Below are 26,979 nucleotides of genomic sequence, written 5' to 3' on the forward strand. Positions count from 1 at the left end.
ATTACAACATTAATTACATGATGCAGGTCTGTACATCCGACTAGCTGTAACAATTTACACTATACACAGTAGTACACAAACCATATGTACATTCCATTCCGCTATACAACTCAAGTTTTTCCAAGAAACGAACAATACATGCATGTCGACCATATATTGCTTGTCACATCCATCTTAAAACCCTTGAGACTGGTACTACTTGAGCCTTAACAGTTAGTTATCTCCTGAACTTAGGCAGACTCTCTGCTGTACATTTAATGATCATGATATATGAATGCAATTTATCACATTTTTATCACATTTTTTTTCTTACAACGAAAACGCTAGATATCACCCAAAGGACAAATGGATACATATATGTATCCATGATTATTATTTCTCATTATTTAAGAAATATTTAAAAGTCATCAAGTATTGGCCCAACAAATATATGCTATAAAGTCACTTAGTCACATAGAACGTGTGGATTATGCGCTATATAAATAACGGCGTGATAATAATAATAACAATAATGGTCACCCATGCTTCCAACTTCAACTTGCCATCCTCAAAAGGTTTTCATGTTTTCTCCCTTTATATAGCAATACTGAAACATTTTACTTCCTAAGATCTAAACACTCAAAGTCTGAAAGTAACTCAAAGATGCAGAAACACAAGGAAAGAATTTCAAATGGAAAACTTCAAGCTCTATCTTTTAATAGACAGCTACAGTAAACTTTGGTGCAAATGGCGAAGATCTTGAAGGATCTAGAATGTTCCAAAGGAGCTAGGTATGCCTGATTGATTCCCTAAGCCTTGGGATTCTTCTTGAAATATGTAAAGTATGTATACATACAGTAGTTCTGTGACCTACAGTACTGTATACAATTCACACTAAGTCCAGTACTTACTGTACATATCTTGTTACAATTACAGTAAGAAGTCTTTGCCAATCTTGAAAAAAATTTATGCTTTTGATCTGTCACGAAATGTGCAACTGTCACACAACCAACTAGTAATATCGTGGATCTGGACTACTCTAGTGTTGCAAAGATATTAGCATATCATTTGCATATATATCAATATGAAGTTTAGCGTACCACATCGTTTGAAATTCTCACACAAAAAGATATCGGGTAAAAATTAGTATTCGACCGAGCGTGTTCTAATCGTTACAGTAATTGCCGATGACCTACATTCATAATCACGCTGATGCTGATTAGTAAAAATGTAAGGCTCCATATGAGCTACAATGTAAAATGCGAAAAAGTATTAAAAACCAAATATCGAAACCATCGTCAATGTAAACTGACCAACCAGAGCATGCAACACTGTCAATGGGATTTCATATTTTGCTGATACATCGCTATATCATTTTGAGCAACGAAAACAAATGAATTTGTCTACGATATCGATATCATTGCAACACTAGACTACTGTGCACAATAGTTTGCTGAACATTGCTTACTACCATACCTATTTATAAACAATGAAAACACGAAGAAAACATGTATTACACTTTGAATTAGTTTCGAATATTCCCGGTTTATACCGGCCGCAGCATAAAACAACCAATCAACAGCCAAGATAGATCTTGACGGACCTTTGGAGCAAACAACTAGACGATTTGGGCGGTAGAATGAGAGAGGGATAGGTTAACCAGAGGCGACCAGACCCCATGGGAGGTCGGAGTCGAAAAGTTAGAAGGTTGATCTAGACTCGGTACAGATGTTGTGAGGAGAGACGCACATGAGGAAGTGAAGTAACTTTATACAAAATACGGGCGACTGTCGTAAAGCAATCTGGCTCAAACGTGCAATCATGCACATAGGGCAATCTGTACTGACAGTTCACAACGATTAACACAGTATAAATTATACCATACTGAAGGAACTGCAGTAAATCACTGCCAAGCATTGCAAGTATAGGGAAAACCCCACTTGCCTAATTTGCAAAACTTTTCCAACTATGATGTGAACTACTGTCTGTTCAAGGGCAAACTGGTGAGAATAAATTTATGAAAACATGTATACGAATTTGTTATAAACAACAGGGGGCACTGGAATGGCTTTTCTACTTAAATTAGGTTAAAGCCATAACAAAGTTATAAATCTTTTTTTTATTATTTTTTTTTTTTTATCAGAACAATGGAGACTGTTGAGTCTAGTACAGTAGGTGGTGTTGGGTGGTGAGGATTACGTAATGAAAACAAATATGTCAATCATCAAAGAGTGAATTTAAACCACAAAATTTTTTTTTCACTACTTACATGCTAAAACTCTACTGTATATGAATCATAGTATCTTTTTGTAGGGTTCTTTAGTAGGGTGTAGCATGGTTAGGATACATAATGTGAATAAATACATCAAGATAGAACCACATTGGTCTTGTTACCTCATAAAAACCAACTACATCTGAATTTTCCTTTAAAAACAGGTACCTTCTATAATATTGTGGTCTGTTGGCTTACTGCCAGAATTTTATTTCAATTTAAAGATTGTCAGTCTTCCCCCCCCGCCTCTCCCCCCCCCCCCTCATCAAGTACACACTAGTACACAGTAGTAAAATTGATTTGGATGAGTTTAATGGTGGCAGTATAAAACGGCCATGAACGAGGGTTTATAATGAAATATGACCATTTTGGAAATCTTTCTAGCACCTACTGAACTGTCCGTCCCCCTCTGTCACCCTCCATCAGTTACAACAAATCTAAAACATTTTGTGGGGCATTTTCAATAATTTGGTCATCATTTGTAAAAAAAATATCTGGACTGTTACTACTTACACTACAGTACTGTACAGAGTACTACACATTCAAACTCAACTTCGAGTCAGAATTTGGGCCCATTTGTTCTCATGATTTATCAGCACTTAGGCCTATGCAGTACATATATATCAAGGAAAGTTTATTATGCCATTCACAGCTATATTGATGAAAACATATAAATGGAAAAAGCCCACTTTTACTCTGCACAATGAATCATAAATTGCGATGCAATTTCCAAATTTAAATCTTTTCCTGAAGATTTCCATTGACAACACTAACAATCGGAACAATTGATACTGGATTTTTAGGAAAAACGGACCAAGGGATAAAAACAATAAATAAAAAGGAATGCAAAGCAAAGCAACTTTTGAATGGCTATTGTGTAAATATTTCCCTGAGAATTTCCATCAACAACAAAGAACAATCTAATTCAAACTTTTGCACACGTTGTAAATGCACACTACAGTATAGTATTCTAGTACTTAAGTGTTTATAGTGTGTACAATGTGTAAAGAGTACACCTTTAAAAAAAAAGAAAAAAGTGTTTATTAGTGTGTTCACAGAATCTTAAAGAGTATCTTTTAAAATAAACTCCTCAAGCATTCACGTTAATGTTCTTTCAATCCCACAGCTTTTACAAACATGTCCTTGTTTAACAGGAGGAGAATTATGCTATAGTCCTTCACATGCATAATTGTTACTTTATATGGCAAAACTCTTCATAAATGAAGCCAAAAAAAAGGAATAAAACAAAATGGAAGAATGTCATGTGGTAGTGTCAAGAAATCATGCATTCTAGCTAGAGAATATCCCCCTCCCCCCACCCCGGCCCCATCTCCCTCCCACAGTTAAGCTGATTAGTCAAATATAAACACACAATGAAACTAACAAGATCTACTTAATGGTATCTTTAGGGATGAGTTTATCTACTGTGATGATTATTGTAAGGTACAGTACTTTACCTAACATTTATATCACAGTAAGCATTTGTATCACAACAAAAGCATGATTCTGTGCTTTAACATCATTGATGCAACATTGGTAACACAAATCTGATATTGACACCAATGGGTTATAAATAACAAATATATCCTTGTCCATGATTGCCAACATCAAGTAGCAGCTGTGCTAAATGTGAGGCCCAAAATCCCTTTAGGGACATCCTAAACTTTCAGTACTACTCTGGGAATTAAATTAATGTTGTAACACATGTACTGTACCTTTCACCCCCAAACTGACCTCAACTGAGTTCAGCTATGGGTTATGTGACTACCCTAGTGGGAACAAAACAACTGATATGCTATATATAACAACATGGGGGGCTAATGCAAAAGTTCACATGCACACAACTTTAGTCTATCTCAACATACAGTCAGTATTATCAGCAGTGTTAAAAGTCTGGACTTGATCTAAAATTTGCAACATTGAGGATACTTGACATTATTACGTGAATTGACACTGAGGACATATGAGGCCTTAGCAAAGATAGCGACTGACATACACCAGTCTGCCAGGGTGGGAGAGGGGAGAGGGAGAGGGAGAAGGGGAGGGGAGAGAGAGGGGGAGGGGGAGGGGAGAGGCAGGGGAAGAGGTGGGAGGCGGTATGGAACTAAGGATGGTTTTGGCATTGAGGGGTTGTGGGACTGGGCGTCTGTGATACACATGGCATGAATGGCTTGGCTTGCCACTGAAAGAGCCAGAGATGGAATGACACTGCCCAGATGGTGACATGGCACTAAGGGGTTTTGACACTATGGGGTTGTGGCAGTGATTAGATTGGTTGTGGCAGGTATAGGGATTACCATGTATGGGGCTTGAATAGCACTTAAGGAGCAAGAGCGAGCATGGCACATGGGTTGTTCCCTCAAGTTCTAGATCTACTATAATCTACACAGTAGGGTGAATTCAAGAAAATTGGTACTATGCGGAGAAATATCAACTTACATAAAGATATGACCTTAGTATTAATAATCACATGTATGCAAGTAGGAATTTGGTCTATAGATCTCTATGCGGTTATCAAACCTTGAAACCCACTTAGCATGAAAGTGAACCACTACCACTACTTACCAATCCCTGAAACTGAGAAAGGAAGCTGTAACATCAGTAAGAAATTTAAGATACACATTATAGCCGGTGCAGGTCTCTTGAGACGATCCATGATTGCTGTTAAGAGAGAAAGAAACAAAAAAACAAATTTAACAAACAGGTCTGAATACACAACAATACAATACAATACACAACAATGGCTAAGTTTATGTAGAGTCCACCGTCAAGCTGGATACAACAACAATTAAGTGACCTTACTGTATTCAGTTAGTCAGTACTGTACTTTCAACCATGACGCTACGCACCTTTTCCATTTCATTCATTTCAACTGATTTGTATATAATTTACTCTTTAATATACCAGATTTAATATTAATAAACAGGCCACTTAAAATTAATAAATAGTTTTTAAGGCAGCTTGGTTTAATGATACTGTATATTTATTATATACAGCTGTGTTGGTGCGAGTACATATATGTCAGTACTGATAGTAGGCCCTACGCCATCTCTCATAATACCTGTTTACCAAATTTGTGTAGTTATTTTCATGAAAACCCGATTTTGAGAAATTTTTCCGCCGAGTCTTCATCCTAATCTCCCCAGAAATAAAAAAGTTAAGTGCTTCAAAGTTTACTCATTCAAATAAATTTGCATAATAGGTCAGACAAAGAATTGTCTGCTAAACTCTTTATGGCAGAGCTTGGAAATGGTACCAGGATGATACTTTTAGTAATAAACTAGGGGTTGGGCTAACTTAGTGGTTACTAAATAGCCTAGAAGCAAGTTAGCCTATCGTAAACAGTTTTTAATTCTACTATCTATTATGAAGGCCCAGGGTTCCCATTAGCCGTGAGAATCGCACAATTTGCTCGCATTTGGAAGAAACGTTTAGTTAAAAGCCACTTGCGATTATTATATTTTATTTATCCCGTCTATAATCTGTTAGCAACATCTCGTGAAATTCCTTGTCAGTCTTTCCTTCTATGAAATAACCGAATGAATAAATAACTTAATAATTGTGAGAATACTTTCAATTTCTTCCACATGGTAGCCTAACACTTACCACACTAAGTCAATGGCGAAATCTAGCCTAAACATCCGTTTATTCGCTAAAATTGTGACGCAGTTATAAGATATCCATGGAATACTTCCATTATTGCTGTTATCTTCGACCACATGGTTGCCTAACACCACACTTAGTCAATGGGTAATCTAGCCTAGCCATCTGTTTATTAGCTGAAATTGTGACGCAGGTATAAGATATCCATGGAAGTTCTGGAACACTTTGTTATTGCTGTTATCTTCGACCACATGGTAGCCTAACACCACACTAAGTCAATGGGAAAATCTTGCCTAACCATCGGTTTTTAAAAAAATCACACTTTGCCTAGGATTTGGGAAATAATTTAGAAACCGGGTAATATCGCGCCTGGTGGGTACCCGGGTACCGCAAACACTGTTAAAATTATATTGAAGTTTATAAAGAAATTAAGTCAAAATTGTGCGTGATTGTAAATCATTGCCTGTAAAACTTCAGATGTTACAGGCGCTCTTCAGCGACCACTCATTTTCACCCTTGTCTAGGCCTACTGTACAATTCCACTTAATGGGTGCAGTAATCCACAAAAGTGTCTAATAATTAAAATTGATGTTATCTTGTTTCAAAGTGACAAGTTTTGTTTAAGGCTTTGTTGATTAATGAAAAAGTGGTAACAAATAAATAACTACAATGTCAAAAATGGACTATAGAATCAGTACAGTTACATCGACCTTTTGGCTAAGATCACGTGTAGTATATACTGTTCCCTTTCGAGGGGAATGGTGATACACACCCGACGATGATCACACAGTCACTTTCTTGATGCAAGGGAACTGGGGTTGAGAGCGGATCAGTCGTTCGGTAATTTAGTTCTCGTGCCCAGCAAAAAAGAGCATAGTCCTATGTAATATACTATTACTAATAACATTAACACTAGGAGTAGGACCTAACACTAAAAGTACTGGCCAAAGTCAACGTAGGCCCTACACAATTATAGCTTAGAAAATAACTGACGTATGTGTTGTAAGATGGAATACAAAGGTGTACTTACCTGACTCAATTTAACCTTTTCAGTCGAGGTTACAAGTTGAGACTGAGATTCTGGTGCCTGCGTACCATATGCGGTATAATATTAATAAGCTAGGCCTTGCTCTTGGCCTAAGCTGTGCTAGGCAGTAATAATAAAACGCCTAGGCCCTACTGTAACTTTTAAGTGGTACTGGTATGTGGTAGCAATACTGGTGTTGGTAGGCAACGCTTTAACGGCTCTGAACTAACGGCTTCCGTCGAATAATGAGTATACCTTGTCAAAAAATGTTTTTCTATATATTTTTTTTATTGTTGTTACTAACTGATGATTGAGTATAAATTGTATTCGAACGAGATAGTTACAGTCAATTCCTTTCCGCGAGGCTTTTCTTCACCAGTTGGAGGGTGAATGTACGTTCTCGATGTGTGTACTGAGCTAGTGGTCTGCCTATATATTTTGCAAGGTTTCTTACGTTGGTTGTTTCCATTCAGTACTAGTAGTGTTTGTTTGTGTACTTACGAGTGAATAAGCCCGGGGTTCGCGGAATTTTGACAGGTGTAATGACTATTCATTACGTGCACCCTTCCTCGAAATGATGCACCAGAATCTTCCAATTTTCATTTTAATTAAACCGATTTATCTTATGAATCATAAACATAATAAAACAAAATAATCCAAATCTACATCTTTAAGTTTTTGCTTACGCATTAAAAGAAAAGAATGGCTTAAAAGTTTTTAGATTACATCTATGACGGTACAACTCGCTCTCTATAAGCATCCGTATTTCGACATTCCTGGAAAATTCCATTACACAGAAGTTCAACGGTCAAGTTTACCTGCTCGGCTAATAACCTGTAAATAGTAAATTGACAAAAATTATAGGACTGTGCGTGGGTTCATCTGGTTGCCCGAGTCGGATACCAACACGTTATAGAAGCATATTCTTCAAAGGTGATTTGGATGAGATAATTGTTAGGCCTTTTAACTTTTACAACTTTTTTTAACCATTTTTTTCTCTATAGAAATGAACGCCGGTAGTTGTCCAGCAACCGTGCATGGGAAGTGATGGGCGGGGAGCGGTTGGATCCCGTGTGGCCTGTTGTTCACAAGAAGACTTAATATTCGATCGCCTGTAGACAAAATCCTCCTGAAGGGCGAATGGCGACCTCTCAAGTGCACAACTAAATGAACATTTTAACAAATTGATTCAAAAGGAGAGAGTTCAGGGGGAATTATTTGTTGACTAATGAAAAATGAATATATACAAAATTTCGGTATTTCATAATTTCTTTTGTTAAATAAGGTGATAAATGCAAACCGTCCCAACCAGTGAGAGTCAACTCTTCGCGATGGGACGGGCGGGGAAAGACGAGAAGTCCAGACTATATTAACTATCACCCTACTATCATATAATATTCATGAAGCGTTTCATCATCAAAGAGATATGTGACCTGAAAGGATGGTGGCGACAAAAACAGTCTTGTTCAAGATCGTGGATATCTGTTTTCAGAAAAGTGTGCACGATGTCGAATATCTTACAGCCCGCCCTCTATTTATACCTCGGTTGGCTGTTCGGAGCATGCAGGGTCCACGAAATAAAAAAATGAAAAGCGCCATCATATAGTTAAAAGTTACTGATTTTGGGAAGAACAAAACGAAGTCTAGATCTAGACTAGGTCAAATAGTTCAGGATGAACACCCCCCTCCCTTCCCTAGGAGCCCCAAGGCATTAGACGAGTGACAACCTCGCCGCAAAATTATCCAGGAAATAGAACGTTGGTGTATCTTGTCTACAAATGTTACGGAATGGACAGGTGTATATTGCTTTAGTTTGCTTATTTGAGACCCTTAGATCGTGTTAGATCGTGGATGAACACCGGTTTATTTTCAAGCCTTCGCTTTGCGATAAGTGTTCATAGGATAACGAGGCAAGGGTGTGAATTCGCTCCCAATTCTGTTGCCAGGACCGCCAGTTAACGGGGCCCATCCGACGGACGAGAGTGTATGCCCCAGCATCTGACCACAGTTTCGCAAATACAGAGATAGGCAATTCGCTCCCAATTCTGTTCCCGGGACCGCCAGTGAACGTCCCCATCCGACGGACATGAGAGTATGCTCCAGCATCTGACCACTTCGCAAATACTGAGATAGGCAAAGGCACCCAATTCGACATCACTGCAGCCATGATGAACTAAGTTGTTTCGAGACCAAGTGAAGAAAAGGAATAAACCCCTTTTCCCAAGTTCACAAACCAGAAATACCAAATCCACGGAAGACTCCGCACACCACCACTGCACTACAGCAATTTTTGAATAGGTCAAAAGAATCTGGCTCCTGGCAGAATTTTTATCCTGAAACCTAAGGATTGTGAGGCGGACATTCTAACCGCTGAACCAAGCCTTTGCCTGTTAAGTAATTGCCACTTGTCGCTGGCGTCAAAAGGACGGAAACGTCAGATGATGGATGAGGGGTGCAAAGGGAATTGAAGTCACGGAGGCTATTGTACTATGTACTATTTAAATATGTTTTTGTGGCAAATATTAATTGGTGGCTTTACGTTGGTTCAAATTACCACCAAAATAGCAAAATGAGTGAATTCATCAAGAAAATACGGCAGAAGGATCTTTGTTTTTTCTCTTAGTTTTAATATATCAAAGATCATTCATCTGCATAACAAACTGGTATTTTTAACAATTTTTTATTCTAGAAAAATTGCATTCTTACAAAACCTTGAATAAGAGTACTGCATAAACCACTGTATTGTATTTCTAATTTTCTATCGCATTTCGAAGGTAAAAAAACATTATCCAACATTAGCATGCTTTAGATATTGTTGATATACTATTACAGAATCATTAATATAATGATGGTAGGTAGAGTAGTTGCTCCCTCGGTTAATGGAAATACATGGCCAAGAAATTTAAAATATCCGCCCTCTTGGATAACACAACTCACAAAAATCACTCCTGGTTGAGCTAGACTCCATTTCTCCCCCATTGATGTAATCCTAACCCAAACATTGCAAATGATATGAAGTTAGCCCCCCCCCCACCCCCGGCCAAAAAAAATATGCAAACTATTGTAAAACGACAGTATCGATCGGCAAATATCTGGAGCTGATGCAAATTTGATAGATACCGATATAATGTATAGGCAGGCCGGTATTGCCACTATCGGCAATAAATGCCGAACTCGGTCAAATCATAGATAAACAGCCTAGTGTTCATTTTTAGATGCATCATATAACCAGGTCCTCGGAGTTGAAAGTACTGACGGCAAGTCATTGGCAACTTCACTTAGCCCACACACACTAACATCCCTATCTCACCTAATTGTTTAAATATCATTACTTATTGTTCCCAAAAACATTTATGGCTAACAAAAAATCACAGCATTCAAGATTGTACAGCAAAAAAAATGATACTTTGTCCCCAAAAATTTGCTCTGGTCATCTGGACATTCTGGTGGTGTAATACTTCCGTATTAAAAGGACGACTTTAGGCCATCCCAAAAATTTAACAGAATGTGTTAAAGCGGTCTCCATAATTAACTCGTAGACGGTCATTAATTTCTTGACCGCTTCTGGTTCTATTTTTCTTCATTGTTTTTTTTTCATATTCAAAATGGCTTGAAAATAAAGATAAAGCCATTTAACCTTGCAAATATTTCCATCAAATTTCAGCTTCATCTCTCCCCTAATTAAAAAACGGGGCTTGAAAGTGGTCGATACAACAGAACTCAGATGGTATTTGCAATTAAAAAAATGCATATTCATAGTTTCTTTGGCCCCGTTCATCGATTGGAAGGATGAGAAAAGATAAGAGGCTGGATCGGAAAGAGTTGTCCGGAGAGATTAGACGTCACGAGACGTCGTGAAGAGCAATGCTAACTGTTAATGTGAGCGTTTGTCCACTCCAGAAACTTTGCGACTTTCGTGTAAAATCCATACTTGCCGTCTACTCCACAGCCTTCGCCCCAGCTTACGATACCGAGGATGTACCACCGCCCTCGGTGATAGACCGAATAGGGACCACCGCTGTCGCCCATACACGCGTCGCCACTCTCCCTCGGGTAACCCGCACAGAACATATTCGTGGTGACCAGATGGCGGGTGGAATCTCGGCAACGCCTCTTCCCCACCAGGGGGAGGATGACCTCCGTCATGTACCGAGGGTACGGCCCGTAATCGGCAATCTGACCCCACCCGGTCACCTTGCCCAATTCTCCCACTTTATGCGCCCTCCGTGAGGTGGCGATGTTTGGGAGACATATCGGACGGACATATTCAGAGAACCTCGTGATGGGGTGGGCGAGTCGGATGAGGGCGATGTCCCCGTCGTAGGTGGAGGAGTTGTACATTTCGGGGATGTAGATTCCATGGACCTGCTCGAGGTGCTCTGAGTTCTCCGTCTGTTTGGTATCGTAATCGCCCAGCCGGATCATGAGGTCTTGTGGTTGGGCCAGATACCCCCGGATGCAGTGAGCCGCGCTGATGACCCAAAAGCTATTCAGGAGTGAGCCGCCACAGAAATGTCGTCGCCTGCCTCGGTCGTAGAGCCTCACCATCCAAGGAGCGGAGCCTCGAATGGCTTTACGGCCCCCGACGATTCTTCCCTCGGCCGTAGAGGACGTCTCCATATCTATGGCTTCAGGTGCAGTGATAGTGCCGCACACTGAGTAAAGAAGAGGAATAAGATACGAACAGACAGTAGAAAAAATAGCAATAGCTCCATGTTTCTCTTTGGAACAGAAATTAGTGTTTGTAGCTTTTTTTCTTTTTTCTTTGATATTAAACCCATCCAATAGCTAGCTTCAACTTTGAATGTTTATCAAAGCAACGCAATGGATTAATGTCCATACAGGACAACAGTAAAGCCTTTTTGAGCTCAGTCTCAAATAGTTATATATAGTTGATATGATACTATACCATAGCCGGTTTAATAGCTCTATATCACATATGAATCATAGCATCCTTTATATAGTTATATATAGTTCATATGAAACTATACCATAGCCTCCACATTTGAATCATGCTATAGCATCCTTTATATAGTTTATAAATATAGTTCATGTGAAACTATACCATAGCCTCTCTTTATCTCTATATCACACATGAATCTTGCTTTAGCATCCTTTAAATAGTCATATATAGTTCATATGAAATTAATATAGCCTCCACATTTGAATCATGCAATAGCATCCTTTAAATAGTTATATATATAGTTCATGTGAAACAATACCATAGCCTCCACATTTAAATCATGCTATAAGCATCCTTTAAATAGTTATATATTGTTCATATGAAACACATAGCCTCTGTTTACAGCTGTATGTTGACATGAACCAAGCCATTTTGCATAAAATACTATATATATTTTTTTGTGGCAGCTCAGTTATGGGTGCTAATTTGTAGGTCGTATCCATCTTTGCTTTGATGTTCAACTGACCAATCAGCGACCAGACTGCCTTCGACACAATCATTCTTCTTTGACATGCTAAACATTTATTAAACGCTCTGTTATGGGAAAGCCGCCCATGCTCACCTTCTTGGATGTCGTCTTCATTATCGATCCTTACTTGGGCAGAAACCGTCGCGATTCTGTGATGACCAGATGTTAGGACACAGGTGTAGACACCAGACTCTTCTAACGTGACGCTACGGAAGACCAACACATCTGGGGTCACCTAATATTGGGTTTTGAAAAAAGGAGGAAAGAAAGTCTTATAATTGTGTCACTTGAAGTTGTCATTTGGAAGTTGTGCATTGTTTTGTCATTGCTCTCACACACAGTGTTGAAGATCGAAGCAGACTTTTATATCGACTTTAGTAGAGGCTTTTCAATTAGTTTCCTTCGAGGGCCAGGGCAAAAAATTATTGATTGGAGCAAAGTCGGCCAGAAAGAATCAGAATTTCACTCATACCTATAAAGAGCAATGTGTAGGATAGGCCAGTAAGATACCCTATGACTAAGGTCTTTAAAGGATATAGTCTTGGTCAAAATGTCTGTCTGATAAGTTAAAGAGGAACATAATCTAAGCATTCTTGCAAAATTTGAATTCAATCCCTTATGTTTGTGAGTTATTGGCAGATGCAGTTATCCGATTTCTCCCAAAAGTGAACTGGAAGCAAACAGGTGTGCAAGCCCAAATGAAGGTCCCCATTCAAACACACAAAAAACAGAAGGATCCAAGGACGAGTGACGAATAAATGCCGGGGGTGAAACATACGATATATATATTCAACGAAAGAGATGCGTCTTTTGGAGAACAAAGACTAGGTTTCCTTACTAGATGAACATGTTCGTCCTGGCGAAGAGGCGCACCATTCTTCTCCCACGAGACTGTATGACGACGGTCCCGAGGTTCACATGGCAACACATTGTTGTCGAACAGTAACATGGTGAGATCCCCTGGAACCTGTGCGAAGAGCTCGTCCAGGGGCAGGACTGGCAATGCAAGATAAAATTCATGTTTTATTCATCTCAGTTAAATGAAAAATATCATCCCTTCATACATATTAGGCAGTTATATAGCGCTGCTACATCGAGATCGTAGCGCTTGACAACTTAGCCTCGGCCATTGGTAACTTGTCACACCTACACACCAAAGTGTGCGCAATTCAATCAATCTCTCCTGGGCACCACAGTGCACCACAACCACGTGTCACCGGGGGACTTCCCATAGGGTGCAGCCACAAACCAGCTCACGCAACTATATTTTACAAGTTACCTCGCAAAGTCCCCATTTATACACCTGGGTGAAGAGAGGCAATGGAGATAAAGTGCCTTGCCCAAGGACACAACGCAATGATCTGGCCAGGGCTTGAACCTGTAATCCTTATATCACCAGTCCACTGCCTTAACCACTTGACCACAACGCCCCCATACATTGACAATTACCGTAAATCATCTCTGACAGGGCATACTAGGCGGTTGAAGTCGGCTGCAGTGGTCAAACTGCTGGAAATTTTCCGCATCTTTTTAATGTCAAAGGCACAGATCTCCATAGCACTTTGAATGGCAAATATATATGAACTTTGCAAAATTTGGTGACACTTTGCATCTGGCAATAACAGAGACAATGATGATATCACCATGGCAATTGAGCGACACCTGGTTTTGTTTTTGTCTGTACAATAATGAAATCATTTATCCACGCAGAAGAGTAATTTAATAATTTCGGCAGAAGTATTACATTTTGATGGAAGTTCCAGAGTACAGTGAATGCTGACAGGTATTAAGCAAAGTAAAACCTTCCAACAGTATTGCATTCCAAGGATAAAAGCAACAAAATTGAGGAAAAATTGAGCATCGTGGGCCACTTGGGGGAGGGGGAGGGTGAGGGGCACCTCATCTGACTACTGGATAATCTGGCGTTGAGTTTGGACATTTTCATAAGACCAGAAACGAGCAATGTTTTAATTTCATGTTTTTGGGGCTTTCATAATATTAAAAGTCATCTGGGCTGATCCAAGAAATATCGCAAAGCTAAAAATTAACTGAACAAAGAAGTTAGAACAGTTCTCAATAGAGAACAGTCCTTTGTTGATTTTGTTGACTTACATATTTCGAGGACCGCATCAGCCATGGCCCCATCTTGTTCTCTGTAGGCACTGCAGGAATACCTGCCCTGATGAATGTAGGCATACTCCACAATTAAGAGAGTGTCGCCCATGTCAAAGGCATCATCAATGGGAGCTGCAAAAGTCGACAAAATATTGTGATGTTATCAACCCCTGGTTTTCTTTCCGCCCTGGAGAAATAAGTTTCTCCAGAATGCGTTCACAAATAAGATGAATTTTACCCCCACAGAGCGGAGGGTGGGGGGGTGGAGGTATTTTACTGCGATGTGCCCTCAAATAATTTCCTGCTTTCTCCGATGAGAGTTAAAAAAATTGCCGTTTTTTTTTTCTGGGAAAAATAACTTAGAGATAATGAACTTTCAGGGAATTTACTTTTCATGACAACTTTTCCATAGGAGAGTAGAATTATCTTCATGACTTTAATCTCTTCTGCCCAATGCACTTCTGTAAGACTTGGGTCACCTTGACCTGAGTATAGTACATACCGTTGGTTATGGTATCTAACTGGTGGCCTCATGAACACCACATTTTACTTTGCACTAGTAAATCTGATACAAATCTTTGCATACAGTTAAAGACACAAAATGACACAACCTTACACACAGAGGGGGGGGGGGGGGTAACTACTGAATCACCTGACAGTACTGCATTTTCACCTTTGTGAAACACGTACATGTACAGTGTGCGATGTATTGTAAGTACTGTAACTAGTAAGCCACACAGTCTGAGCACAGTCCTGAAAACTTTGACATACATATACACACACATATATATATATATATATGTATATGTATGTATATATAAATATATATGTATATATAGTAAATCAATAAAGAATAACACACCAGAAAAATTCCACTTCACGACCGGTTTCGTCCTTTTGGGACTCATCAGGCGAAGGTAGGAATCGAACCTCGGATCTCTGTGTCACGAACCGAAGTCCGTACCACTCGACCACAGTGATTCTACTGGTGTGTTAAAGCGTATGAAATTGGCTTTGAACAACTGTCATTAAGGGCGTATTACCCAAGTGTTATGATTGTACAGAGTGCACCCCTGGCGCTTTGAATCTGACAATTTTACACAGAACATTGAGAATAACCACTCTTTATAGGCAAGCTAAGCCGGAAATAAGAACTGAATGTGTAGCAAGTGGTGTAAATCAATATTAAATCAATAAATAATATATATATATATATATATATATATATATATATATATATATATATATATATACATATATATATATGTATATATATATATATATATATATATATATATGTACATATATATATATACATATATATATATATATACATATATATATATATATATATATATATATATATATATATATATATATATATATGCTATATATATATATGTAGATGTGTGGATATGCGTGTGTGTGTGTATGAGTGTCAATAGGTTTCAAACGTTTGACAAATATATGGGAAGATGATAGAGGCAGGTTGGTACTCAAACTCACAATCCTGTAGCGAGGTCCCATCTTTGTACCAAGTTATTTCTGTATTCTCGTCACTCACGTCGCAGTTGACCGTAATTACATCACCGAGGATGGGATTGACATCTGTCAGGTATATATGGACTGTAAGCTCGTTGAGAGGCGCCTCTGTAATTATTACTTCTTTTGATGAAAAGGGGAAAAAAGGAGATCATACATGTGAGGAAATAATAAAGAAGCTGCATAATAATAGTACTTATTGTCTTTGGCCCATGATCATACTACTAAGTTCTAACCTACCTGTCCGGCCAGGGCCCTGGTCATTCTACTAAGTGCTAACCTCCCTGTTCGGCCAGGACCCTGGTCATACTACTAAGTGCTAACCTCCCTGTTCGGCCAGGACCCTGGTCATACTACTAAGTGCTAACCTCCCTGTTCCGCCAGGGCCCTGGTCATACTACTAAGTGCTAACCTCCCTGTCTGGCCAGGGCCCTGGTCATTATACTACGTTCCAACCGCCCTGTCTGGCCAGGGCCCTGGTCATACTACTAAGTGCTAATCTCCCTGTTTGGCCAGGGCCCTGGTCATACTTCTAAGCTGCCTTAAGCCCTACTTAGCATTCAGGGGCCAGCAAAGAGCATCAGTAGCAATTAAATAGCTCACAGAGAAAAAATTCTCTAAATACATACCTTCACAAACTGTACTCAGATCTTCGTCCCATTCTCCTGACATCATACAGGTGACCGAGGCCACTCGATTTGTGAAACCGGCCGGGCAGCTGACAATACATACATCACCAGGTTTTCCTGCGCAACCATCTTCAAATTCACCTTGATCGAATGCTAAAGGGCATTCCACGAGGTCTAGAGACAACAACAACAAAAATTGGGAAGAAACTCCCTTTATAGATATACTTTAGGCCGGCCAAATGAAGGGCCTTAAACAGGCTGCACAACTGCCTCAATGTCGACTGGAATGCTACCTGACTCGGCTCGACTGTTGTGGCCTTACGACTGACCCAAACACAATCATCAACTGCTGAGCGCACACGGCGACAACTGTTTCCTATTAGCAAAAGAGTGTCGTTTAGATCACGTGCAGATTCGTTTCAATCTGATCGGGTTACATCTCTAACAAAACTGGACGGGTCTAATTGCACAATGCCGACTGTGATTTGGGAAGAATGCTTCACTTTGATTTTGACGGAAGGAACCCGAACTAACGCGACTCAGAACCGGCAAAAACTCAATTCCCTGTTATGGGGGATATTGCAGTAGGCTTTATAAAATGATACCACCTTAGGGCTAAAAGAGCTTTCGTAGACTGCGTATTAATTGCTCCTAGGTTACTCTAACCATTTCTAGGAAACATCTTCTGAGACATGTTCAATGCAATCCCACGATCAAAGTGAATAATCAAAGCGAAGAGATTGGTTCTGCGGATGACATAAGACTGTCATTGCCTTGTCCTTCCTAGAACTGCCAGTATCTTTGAGAAATATGTTTCAAATACCTTCAATCTCTCCCTCAACTGGGCAAGAGGTCCCGTCTTGGCCTAGTGAGCCCTCATCTCCGCAGTGACAGGTGCGACCCCCAGAGGAAGGCAGGCAGATTCCCTCGCAGCCCCCGTTGTTGTTCAAACAGGCAACGTTACCTGAAAATGGCGGCAATTTAGAGACTACTTTCAAATTAAAATCGACATCTTTCATGGATAGGACGAAGCTAACGGTATGAGTGTCTATGGACCACCAAAGAGGTTAACCAGATCAATGACATTTTTAGAAGGTAGGCTATTTTGTTAAAGATATGTACATGTCTGTGATATTGACTGACGTGTGAGCTGATGTAAACATAATATTTACATATACATTTATATATATATATATATAGATATAGAAGTTGGTTGGTTGGCGTCTATCTTGGCGCAGAGTGCTCTATGTCCGGTGGACAGAGCGAAATATATGTTGAGACTAGTGGAACACTAGTAGTTGTTACTCAGAGTTTCACACGTTGAGCGATCTTCAGACAACTGCAGAATATATATATGTATATATATATATGTATATCTATATATATATATATATATACATACATATATATATATATATATATATATATATATATATATGCTACTGCAGATGTCAAATTGAATATTCATGAATTTGTGATATACATTAAAAGTATCAGTTTAAATACTTGAAACAAATGGGAGTATCATCCCATTGAGCGAATCATTTTGAGTGTGCTTACAGAATGGTGCAAGGTTCCATGAATATCACGGTGCTCTGGCAATATTTATAAGCTGCATATTACCGATATGATGTAAGTGTCTCGTGCAGTCGTTGTTTGATGGAAGAGACTCTGCAGCAGCAACATAAACGTTCACATTAAAGGACATATCCTTCAGGACATGGACATATATCCTTCGGGACACAAGGACATATCCTTCGGAGCATGCGCACATGTCCTTCACCAAAGTGGACATATCTTGACTCATCAAGCTAAATGAACAACATTTTATGGGAGTTTTCAATTTCCAAAACCATCAAACCCAAAGAGTTACCAACGTCTACTCCAAAAGCGGCATCAAGTCACCGATCTATGTAAACGACTGATTGGATATCAGTATTAAAGCATTCTTTCAAGCTCTCAGCTATTAACCAATGCCAGAATGTTAAGATTGCCATTTTTGGTTGCAACCAACCAATATCATAACTTCTTTGTTAAATGTAGAAATTCCTCTGATCCTAAATTTATTCTGAATTCAATATTTAAATTGTTAGCATTGCTGTTTGGTAACACAGATTTGAGTAAAAAAAAAAAAAAAATCATACTTTTTAATAATACCACAAAAGAAACCCAGACATGTATGCCGTCCTTTTTCAAATCTCTACGATTCCATCAAGCTAACTCGATATTTCTCACCGTGATCGGGTGAAGCGCTGCTGTAGATGTGAATTTCATTCGGTCTTCTCAACCCCGGAGGTCCGACTGACTGGATATTTTCACCGGTCCCTTTGTCGGCCCTCATTAAGCTGGCCTCGGCCCAGTCGGCCCAGAATATGTACTGGCCGAAGATCCCGATACCGTACGGGTGTACGCTGATGGAAAAGTCTATCAGAAGTTGTCTGTTCCGGCCATCCAAATCAGAGCATTCTATTCTGTCAAGCTGAGCTTCACCCCAATAGAGCTTTCGCCCTAAACATGGAAGAGAAAAGAAAAGAAATTAAATGAAAAAGAAAAGGAAAAGAATAATACTTTTTAAAGAGAATATTCAAGTTAAAATTTCTTGGCACTTTTACTGGGGATTTACTGCACTGTTAGATTAAAACTAACTCCATATAGCAAATTGTATGGCCAAGATAGGAATTTTGTTTGATGCAATATTTTGTGTGAATGTATCTGGGAAAAGGCAGGGTGAATGATGTCATCAAATGACAATTGAAATGTAATTGTTTTGGATTTTCTTCAGACCTGTAATGCATTGAAAACAATTGAAGCCACTAAAACACTACATGTTTTCCTCTTGAGTTTTCCACTGCATCTGATAACCTGACCCTGATGGGCTGTGTGTTAGACTAAGTTGTCCAGTCACTTGAATTGATGAGCCCTCAGGTGTTTTAAATGGAAATATCTCAAAAGACAAACCTAGTCAGATGGAAATGTTTCCTAACAGTCTACAACATCATATCAGAATTACTTTACTGCCTAAAAATCATTCTTTTGAACCTGCTTACCCGGCTTGTCTATAGTGAGTCCATTCGGCCAAGCGAGCCCTGTGTTGAAGAGAGTTTCTCTTCCAGAGCCGTCCATGAAGGATCTCTCGATTTTTGCCACTGATCCCCAATCTGTCCAATACATGTAACTACAAAGCCAAGAAAAACAAAAAGGGTCATAAGCTTAAAAACCCATTAAAACAGGATATTTATAGAATTCTACCAGGTGGTTTGAAAGTTTTTAAAAACAATCTTAAAACAACATATACAGGAAGGACAATTTGAGCATTGCATCCGGTTGCATGTTGATCTGATTATTATAATGTTGGAGGCTTTGTCCCCATACAGTACCTAACCACCAAATGGGGTCATCATTTAACCAATATGAATGAAATAAGTCATGCAACAGATAATGTTAAGTCCGGTTGTCTGAAATACCACTTAAAGAACTTCTTTTAAAACATGCGATCTAAAATAGCCTGTTTACAATTTTTGTCCGCGACAAAATGGTTATAGTTGGATGTTAACCCTTTCGTGTTCTGTTTGTCCCCAGTAATCTAACTTTAAAAATACAATTTTTGCCAGGAAGTATCATTATTTGGTGGAAAAGAAAAGTACTACAAGAAATGTTTTCACAGGAGCTTTTTGATTTTTATCTAAATTTTAGAAGAAAAAAAAAAAAACACACTGTGAGAGGCAATTACCCTGCTTCAGTGTGGAGTGCTATGGCTCTAGGATTTTCGAGTCCGTCAGAAATCAAAGTCGTCTGTCGACTTCCAGAGAGCGTTGAAACTGATATAGATCTGTTGCTCTTATCTGTCCAAAACAGCAACCGGCCGATGGGATCGAGGGTGAACCCATCAGCAACTAGAGGGTACAAACAAGAGCCAAAAAGTTTGAAAAAAAAAAGTGAATTTGCTGCTAGTTTTAACGACTGAAAATTGCATCTACAAAGAAGGCAGATACTATTCACCACAAGCAGAGACTTGTCTAGACCATCTCCTATGCACTTTTGGCAACAGTCAACAATTTTGAAAACAGTGAAATCACAGACACATCACTGTAAGACAAATGTTTTACTTTGAAATTGTCATTGTCCATGGAAACAAACCAAACCGTTCTTATACGGTATCAAACATAGGCAATATCATTCTCTGTCATTGGAAGCAATCTGTTGGGTCATTTAAACCTAGTGTCTACTTAACGTAAAGGAACACTGTCGGCACGACTGTTCTAATTTCGGCAATGAACACAGGAATTATCTGGGCAGATATGCTTTTAAAGTTTAATTCCTTACCTGCAAGGGATGGGTTTAGTATCTCTTTGACCATGGTAATACACACTCATAAACTAAAGTTAATATTGTGATCATATATCTCTGTGGATGAGTTTGGAGAGGATTATCACTGGTATTATACCAATGCTTTGTGTATGATACCAATGCTTCCTACATCATACCAATGCTTTCGGTATCACACCAATGCTTCCTACATCATACCAATGCTTTCAGTATCACACCAATGCTTTCTGTATCACACCAATGCTTTCTGTATCACATCAATGCTTTCTGTATCACATCAATGCTTTCTGTATCACATCAATGCTTTCTGTATCACACCAATGCTTCCTACATCATACCAATGCTTTTGGTACCAATGATACCAATACTAAGGAGTGTTAGCTCAGTGGTTAACACCGGTGCCTTTCAATCATAAGGTCCCCGGTTCGAGTCACTCCCAGATTAATGTATGTCGTCCAGTTACAGAGTTGTTGACAATTAACAATTCATAATCATGGACGTTAAATATGAATGTGAGAGACTAACTTCGGTCAGCTTGCGGCTTTGATAAGCCAATTAGGCTTCTTCGCAAGTTCCTGCTTGCAGGAGGATCTAATATACATACATACCTGCATGCTTTGTGTATGATACCAATGCTTTCTATATCATACCAATGCTTTTGGTATCATACCAATGCTTTCTGTATATCAATGTCTGTATCACACCAATGCTTTTGGTATCATACCAATGCTTTCTGTATCATATCAATGTCTGTATCACACCAATGATTCTGGTATCATACCAATGCTTTCGGTATCATACCAATGCTTTCGGTATTATCTATGACAGTGCGTGGAGAAGTGTAAGTGTAGAATAATGTTCCTACGTCCTTCGACTCTCGGCCTCCCGACTTACTTAGGGCGTCTTTGTCGATTACTTTTTCGCGGTTGCTCCCATCTAACCCTGCCCTGTTAATGGATCCGTCCACCACATCACTCCAATATACCATCCTCTCCTGGGAGTCGTATGATACACCTATTGGGTTCATCATGGTTCCAAGGGTTAATCCACTGGCCCTGTAGGTGGGGTCGGTCAGATCGACTTGAAAGACCTTTTTCAGAAAGCTGTCCGGGAACAAGACAAAGTTGTCCTCGACAACTCCTATGTGAAAGAAAAGAAGACAGTCAGGGCAAAGAACATGATATGTAATTTGAAAATAACAGAATGCAAGGATATCAATATTTATCACCTTTTTTTCCCTTCTTATTCTTCTTCTTCTTTTTGTTTTTGTTAAGACTCATTTTAGGTTTACTTTACAACACAGGTAAATGCATTCAGGATTTACAATTTTTTTCATTTTCCAGGGGAAATATACCTTTTGCACCAAAAATTATATCCATTGTTTTATAATATATTCCAATTTCGGCAGGCATACGTGTACAGATTCACAGACTGGAATCGGGCATAGGTCAAACTGCAATCGTCACTAAGAACAGTTTTCTATCAGTCACAAGTCTTTAACTCTTTATCAGAAGCAAATTTTAACGAGGAGGGATTTTCTCACTTGATATGCATGTCGTGCCTGCGTCGTCCAAATCGAAGCCAAAGGTGCAACGGCAGACTCTGCCCTCGGTAGCAGTCGACGAAGGTAGACAAAGTTGGCTGCATCCACCGTTATCCACTAGGCATGGACCTGGGGGGAAATAAAATAAAATTAAATTTAAAATTTTTTTTAAAAATTTTAAAAAATAAAAAAATAATAAATAGATAAATCAAATCAAATCAAATGAGTTTAAGACTAGGCAAGCTGGTTGAAAACGACATATAACTATTATATCCTGTCTTGTGCATTGCTTGAAGCTTATTAAAACAAGATTTTAAAGTTTGGAACCCTACCGTCTCCTTCAGGCTGTCTGGATTCTGCGTACATGGTTATACCAAAGACTCCCTCTTCCCTTATCCGGTGTTCTCTGACCATTTCCCCTGTGAACCTATTAGCTACATATATGCCGTTACCTTGGCCGAATTCCGTCCACAGAATAAAATCCTAGAGATCAAAAGGATAGAAGTAGGTTATACTCAAAATAATTTAGTTCATACATATGACGATGTGATTTGGGGTTGGGAGCAGATGTCAAACTTCTACACCCTCCTCCTTCAATTACCATCCACTCATTTTTTTATTTGGGAGAGGGGGCGGGTACATGATTGATTTTTGGTTGTGGCTAATATGTGGTTTACTCCATATCATATATGGAATAACTGAGCTATACTGGGTTGCTTTCAAAAATTGGTAGAAATCAGTAACAACTTGCTATATAGTTGTTCCTCAAATAACAAATGTCTTACTTCTCTAGGCTGAAAAATAAAAGCTGAGAGGCTCAATCTCTCATATGTGTCGATCAAACTCGGTTAAATCGCAACGTATTTCCTAAATTTACTAATAGTCAATCAGGGGCTACAAACCACTGCTCTAAGCATGAAGAAAAGTGACCAGAATCTAGCTGAACAAATCTTTTTACCTGGAAGAGAGTCATGCCGAAGTAGTTGTGCGTCATGGGTGCCCGCCTGGCGAGAAGAGTGACCCTGTCTTCACCGTCATATCCGATAATCTCGATGGTCCCTGTACCGGAGTCGCCAAAGTACAACCTAAGACAAGACAGAGATTAATTAACTCAAGCGCCACCGCCCATCCAGAGGTTTAAGAGCTAGCTTTAATACAAAATTAACCCCTAATTAAATTATCACAAAGGAGATTCACATATAAATTTCAGGGTTTCAAATTATAGACGATGACATACCACATTGGGGGTGGGGGGTGTGGGGGGAGGGGGATATACTTTAGAGATAGGTGAAATGTTTGCATGCAGGATCCTGACTGGAGTTAGGTGGAGTTAGGAGGGGCCACAGCATTGGGGCCTGGGTGAATTTGGGGGCCGGCGATAAATATTGGTTTCTTCTCACTTTCATAATTTGGTACTTAAGAAAATATGCAGTTTTCCAAGAATAGACCCGACTCTCAAGTCCACTGCATGAATTTTGAAAATTGGGACATAAGGTGAACAGTATTAGACTTTTTACCATATTTTGGTGAAATAAATGCTACAACTGTTGCTTTTGGGACTTAAAATTAGTAGAAAGAAAAGAAAGAGAGAAACTGCCAGTGATTTTATTTAGTTGTCAGCATTCGTTCGGTCCTACATCACATTCCCCACACACACTTTCACAAAAACCCTCCATCTGCTGTCATTTTCAAGTACAAATGTGAATACGACATCATCAAAGAGGGTTTTAACCAGCATTTGGATGCTGGGGGTACTGACCTCTGCTCCGAATAATCGATAGCAATACCGTTCGGTAAAACAATATCTTCCGAGACGATGACACGCCGGTTACTCCCATCCAGATCAGACCTCTCAATCTGAGCAGGCGCGCCAAACTCCCCCCAAAACAGATGCCTGATGGGAAAAGATGATGATAACATTTATGATTGCAAGGGTACTGCTCTTGTTTTTTTGGGGAGGGGGGGGGGGTAAGATACTGCATATGAAAAGAATGATACTGTATACTATATAGTAACTCTTTAATTAAGCACCAACACTATTATACTATATATAGTAACTCTTTAATTGAGCACCGACACTATTATACTATATATAGTAACTCTTTAATTGAGCACCGACACTATTATACTATATATAGTAACTCTTTAATTGAGCACCGACACTATTATACTATATATAGTAACTCTTTAATTGAGCACCGACACTATTATACTATATATAGTAACTCTTTAATTGAGCACCGACACTATTATACTATATATAGTAACTCTTTAATTGAGCACCGACACTATTATACTATATATAGTAACTCTTTAATTGAGCACCGACACTATTATACTATATATAGTAACTCTTTAATTGAGCACCGACACTATTATACTATATAAAGTAACTCTTTAATTACGCTCTGACACTATTATACTATATATAGTAACTCTTTAATTAAGCACCGACACTATTATACTATATAAAGTAACTCTTTAATTACGCTCTGACACTATTATACTATATATAGTAACTCTTTAATTAAGCACCGACACTATTATTCTATATACAGTAACTCTTTAATTAAGCACCGACACTATTATACTATATATAGTATACCAACACCACACAACTCTGTCAATGGATCTACAGCAATAATCCTAGGCCCAACAATTTTTAGTGGTTTAATTTACTCCTCCCTCGACAAACCTCATCTCCCCCCCTCCCACCCACCCCTCCCCAAATCACTACAGCCCATATGGCACCAATGACATTAACTCACCTTGTGAATGGCTCGACAGCAATGGCTCTCGGACTGAGGATGTCAGTTGTAATCAGGTCAATGTAGTGCTGGCCGTCATAACTAGCGACGCTGATCTTACCGGCTGGGTTGTCGGTCCAGTAGACATTATTTGAAATCCAATCGACAGCAATGCCTTGTATGAAAAGGGGAACCGAATAATAATAATCATATTGAACATGAATACCATGCCCAAAATTAATAGAGGGCGCTGTTATATATTTTCATTTATGCTTCGTAAAAATCTGACGAGCCGGAGTCTCTGATTGCAGCTCATAACGGTACGGTAAGTCGATCACTAGGGGTTTATAAAATTACGGTCATATGTACTAAGACGAAGAGACCCTTTTTTTGAAACATGTAGTCAGTCTAATTGTTTTAAGCATCTGAACATGGATTTTCTAAGGCCCCCTTTCCTTGGGTCAAACTGCCCGAGTGGAACCTTTAGCTAGTCGATCACCCAGTCTGTCAGGGTTCAAGTTCATCGTCGTGTTCGCATGATTACACGATCACTTAGGTTCAGAGATCTATAAAAATATAGTATGGATTACGTGCATTAGGACAGATATGATGGCGCCCTCTGTAGGAGAAACACGCTGGAGAGCAACCCCCCACCCCCTTCCTATCACTGCAACATGTCTACTTCCTCCCCTCACTGCCTCTCCTCCTACAAAACACTTCAAGAATTCAGTAGATGAAGGGGCACAAACTTCTTCCTTTGTACAAATAGACTACGAAAGAGTGAGATCACCCGATGACGTGACGAGACATTTTCATCGCAGATCTATTAAAGGGTGCGAAGACTCGCGTAAAGAAACGTCTCATGCCGGTAATCTGACCTAGTTTCGAATGAGGTGTAACCGAAGTGTTAGACACCACCATCGATCCCAGAAAATACACACACAGCTTGCTACCTTCGGTAATTAGACACTAGTGTACAATACAGCTGCGGTCAATACCCACAGCACAGTGTACAAATGATACAGCGATGGACTTCTCAGGTCCAGCTAAAGATAACAAGGTATCACGTTTCATTACTGTCTGCATTTTGTAGCGACAAGCAGAAAACGTCATTTGCAAGCAACGGAAAGTTAACTTTTTCAGAGCGCGGCACACGGTTTGGGGCGAGTCATCAATGCCTTTAAGTCCCCCTGTCAGAAAGAGCCATGAATTAAAAATTATTTCTTGTAATGATTCCCTGACAGATATTAATCCTTAGGCTGACAGAAATAGGCAAACAGATGGACAGATAGATGGACAGATATATAGATAAACATACAGGCAAAGAGACAGACAGACAGAAACATGGCAAAAAACCAGCGTTGTCAGAAAAACAAGTTTCAGACAATTGTGACATCTTTATGCTCAAAGTGGTTTTCAAGCTATGACCATGTCCAACAATGTCTTTGTTGTGATTTGATGTTATTCTTCAGGTTATTAAATTTTCACAACAGGATATAAAAGACTTCCACAATACAGGATATTATTGTCGTTGTAACATGTTTTCCGACTCAACCAGAGCAAAGACAGATTTCACATTCTTAGTACCATGTGACATAGGAAGGAAAGTATTTTGTCCCATCAAAGAATTGCTTGTATGATGATGGGTTCTAAATGCCAATATTCTTGTTACCTCCAACGTCCCTCATTGGCATTAAGCCTGGGCATTTTCAGAAAGTTTTATAACAAATGCAACAAGCCGTGCTTACTTTGCATACAAGAATT

General features: G+C 39.2%; 2 protein-coding genes across 4 annotated transcripts in view; both read right to left on the reverse strand.

Annotated features, from left to right (window-relative positions):
* The window catches only part of LOC139962040 (uncharacterized), a 35,381-nt gene extending 27,974 nt beyond the window's left edge, over nucleotides 1-7,407 (reverse strand). The window contains exons 1-2 of the mRNA XM_071961873.1: nucleotides 7,383-7,407; nucleotides 4,817-4,912 (exon numbers count right to left, since the gene is read on the reverse strand). Coding sequence (XP_071817974.1) covers nucleotides 4,817-4,907 — 91 coding nt within the window. The 5' untranslated portion in view covers nucleotides 4,908-4,912; nucleotides 7,383-7,407. The remainder of the gene's footprint in view (nucleotides 1-4,816; nucleotides 4,913-7,382) is intronic.
* Nucleotides 7,408-9,487: 2,080 nt separating this feature from the next.
* The window catches only part of LOC139962037 (low-density lipoprotein receptor-related protein 1-like), a 33,994-nt gene continuing 16,502 nt past the window's right edge, over nucleotides 9,488-26,979 (reverse strand). For 2 of the 3 annotated variants that reach the window (XM_071961865.1, XM_071961867.1), the window contains exons 10-25: nucleotides 25,237-25,390; nucleotides 24,228-24,362; nucleotides 23,427-23,553; nucleotides 22,801-22,951; nucleotides 22,469-22,597; nucleotides 21,820-22,065; nucleotides 20,330-20,492; nucleotides 19,647-19,774; nucleotides 18,835-19,107; nucleotides 17,423-17,563; nucleotides 16,600-16,773; nucleotides 15,935-16,093; nucleotides 14,426-14,560; nucleotides 13,152-13,309; nucleotides 12,407-12,548; nucleotides 9,488-11,536 (exon numbers count right to left, since the gene is read on the reverse strand). In XM_071961865.1, coding sequence (XP_071817966.1) covers nucleotides 10,749-11,536; nucleotides 12,407-12,548; nucleotides 13,152-13,309; nucleotides 14,426-14,560; nucleotides 15,935-16,093; nucleotides 16,600-16,773; nucleotides 17,423-17,563; nucleotides 18,835-19,107; nucleotides 19,647-19,774; nucleotides 20,330-20,492; nucleotides 21,820-22,065; nucleotides 22,469-22,597; nucleotides 22,801-22,951; nucleotides 23,427-23,553; nucleotides 24,228-24,362; nucleotides 25,237-25,390 — 3,203 coding nt within the window. In that variant the 3' untranslated portion in view covers nucleotides 9,488-10,748. The remainder of the gene's footprint in view (nucleotides 11,537-12,406; nucleotides 12,549-13,151; nucleotides 13,310-14,425; nucleotides 14,561-15,934; nucleotides 16,094-16,599; nucleotides 16,774-17,422; nucleotides 17,564-18,834; nucleotides 19,108-19,646; nucleotides 19,775-20,329; nucleotides 20,493-21,819; nucleotides 22,066-22,468; nucleotides 22,598-22,800; nucleotides 22,952-23,426; nucleotides 23,554-24,227; nucleotides 24,363-25,236; nucleotides 25,391-26,979) is intronic. The other variant, XM_071961866.1, reaches the window with a different exon arrangement.

Source organism: Apostichopus japonicus, chromosome 20, assembly GCF_037975245.1.
Source record: "Apostichopus japonicus isolate 1M-3 chromosome 20, ASM3797524v1, whole genome shotgun sequence".
Taxonomy (NCBI): domain Eukaryota; kingdom Metazoa; phylum Echinodermata; class Holothuroidea; order Aspidochirotida; family Stichopodidae; genus Apostichopus; species Apostichopus japonicus.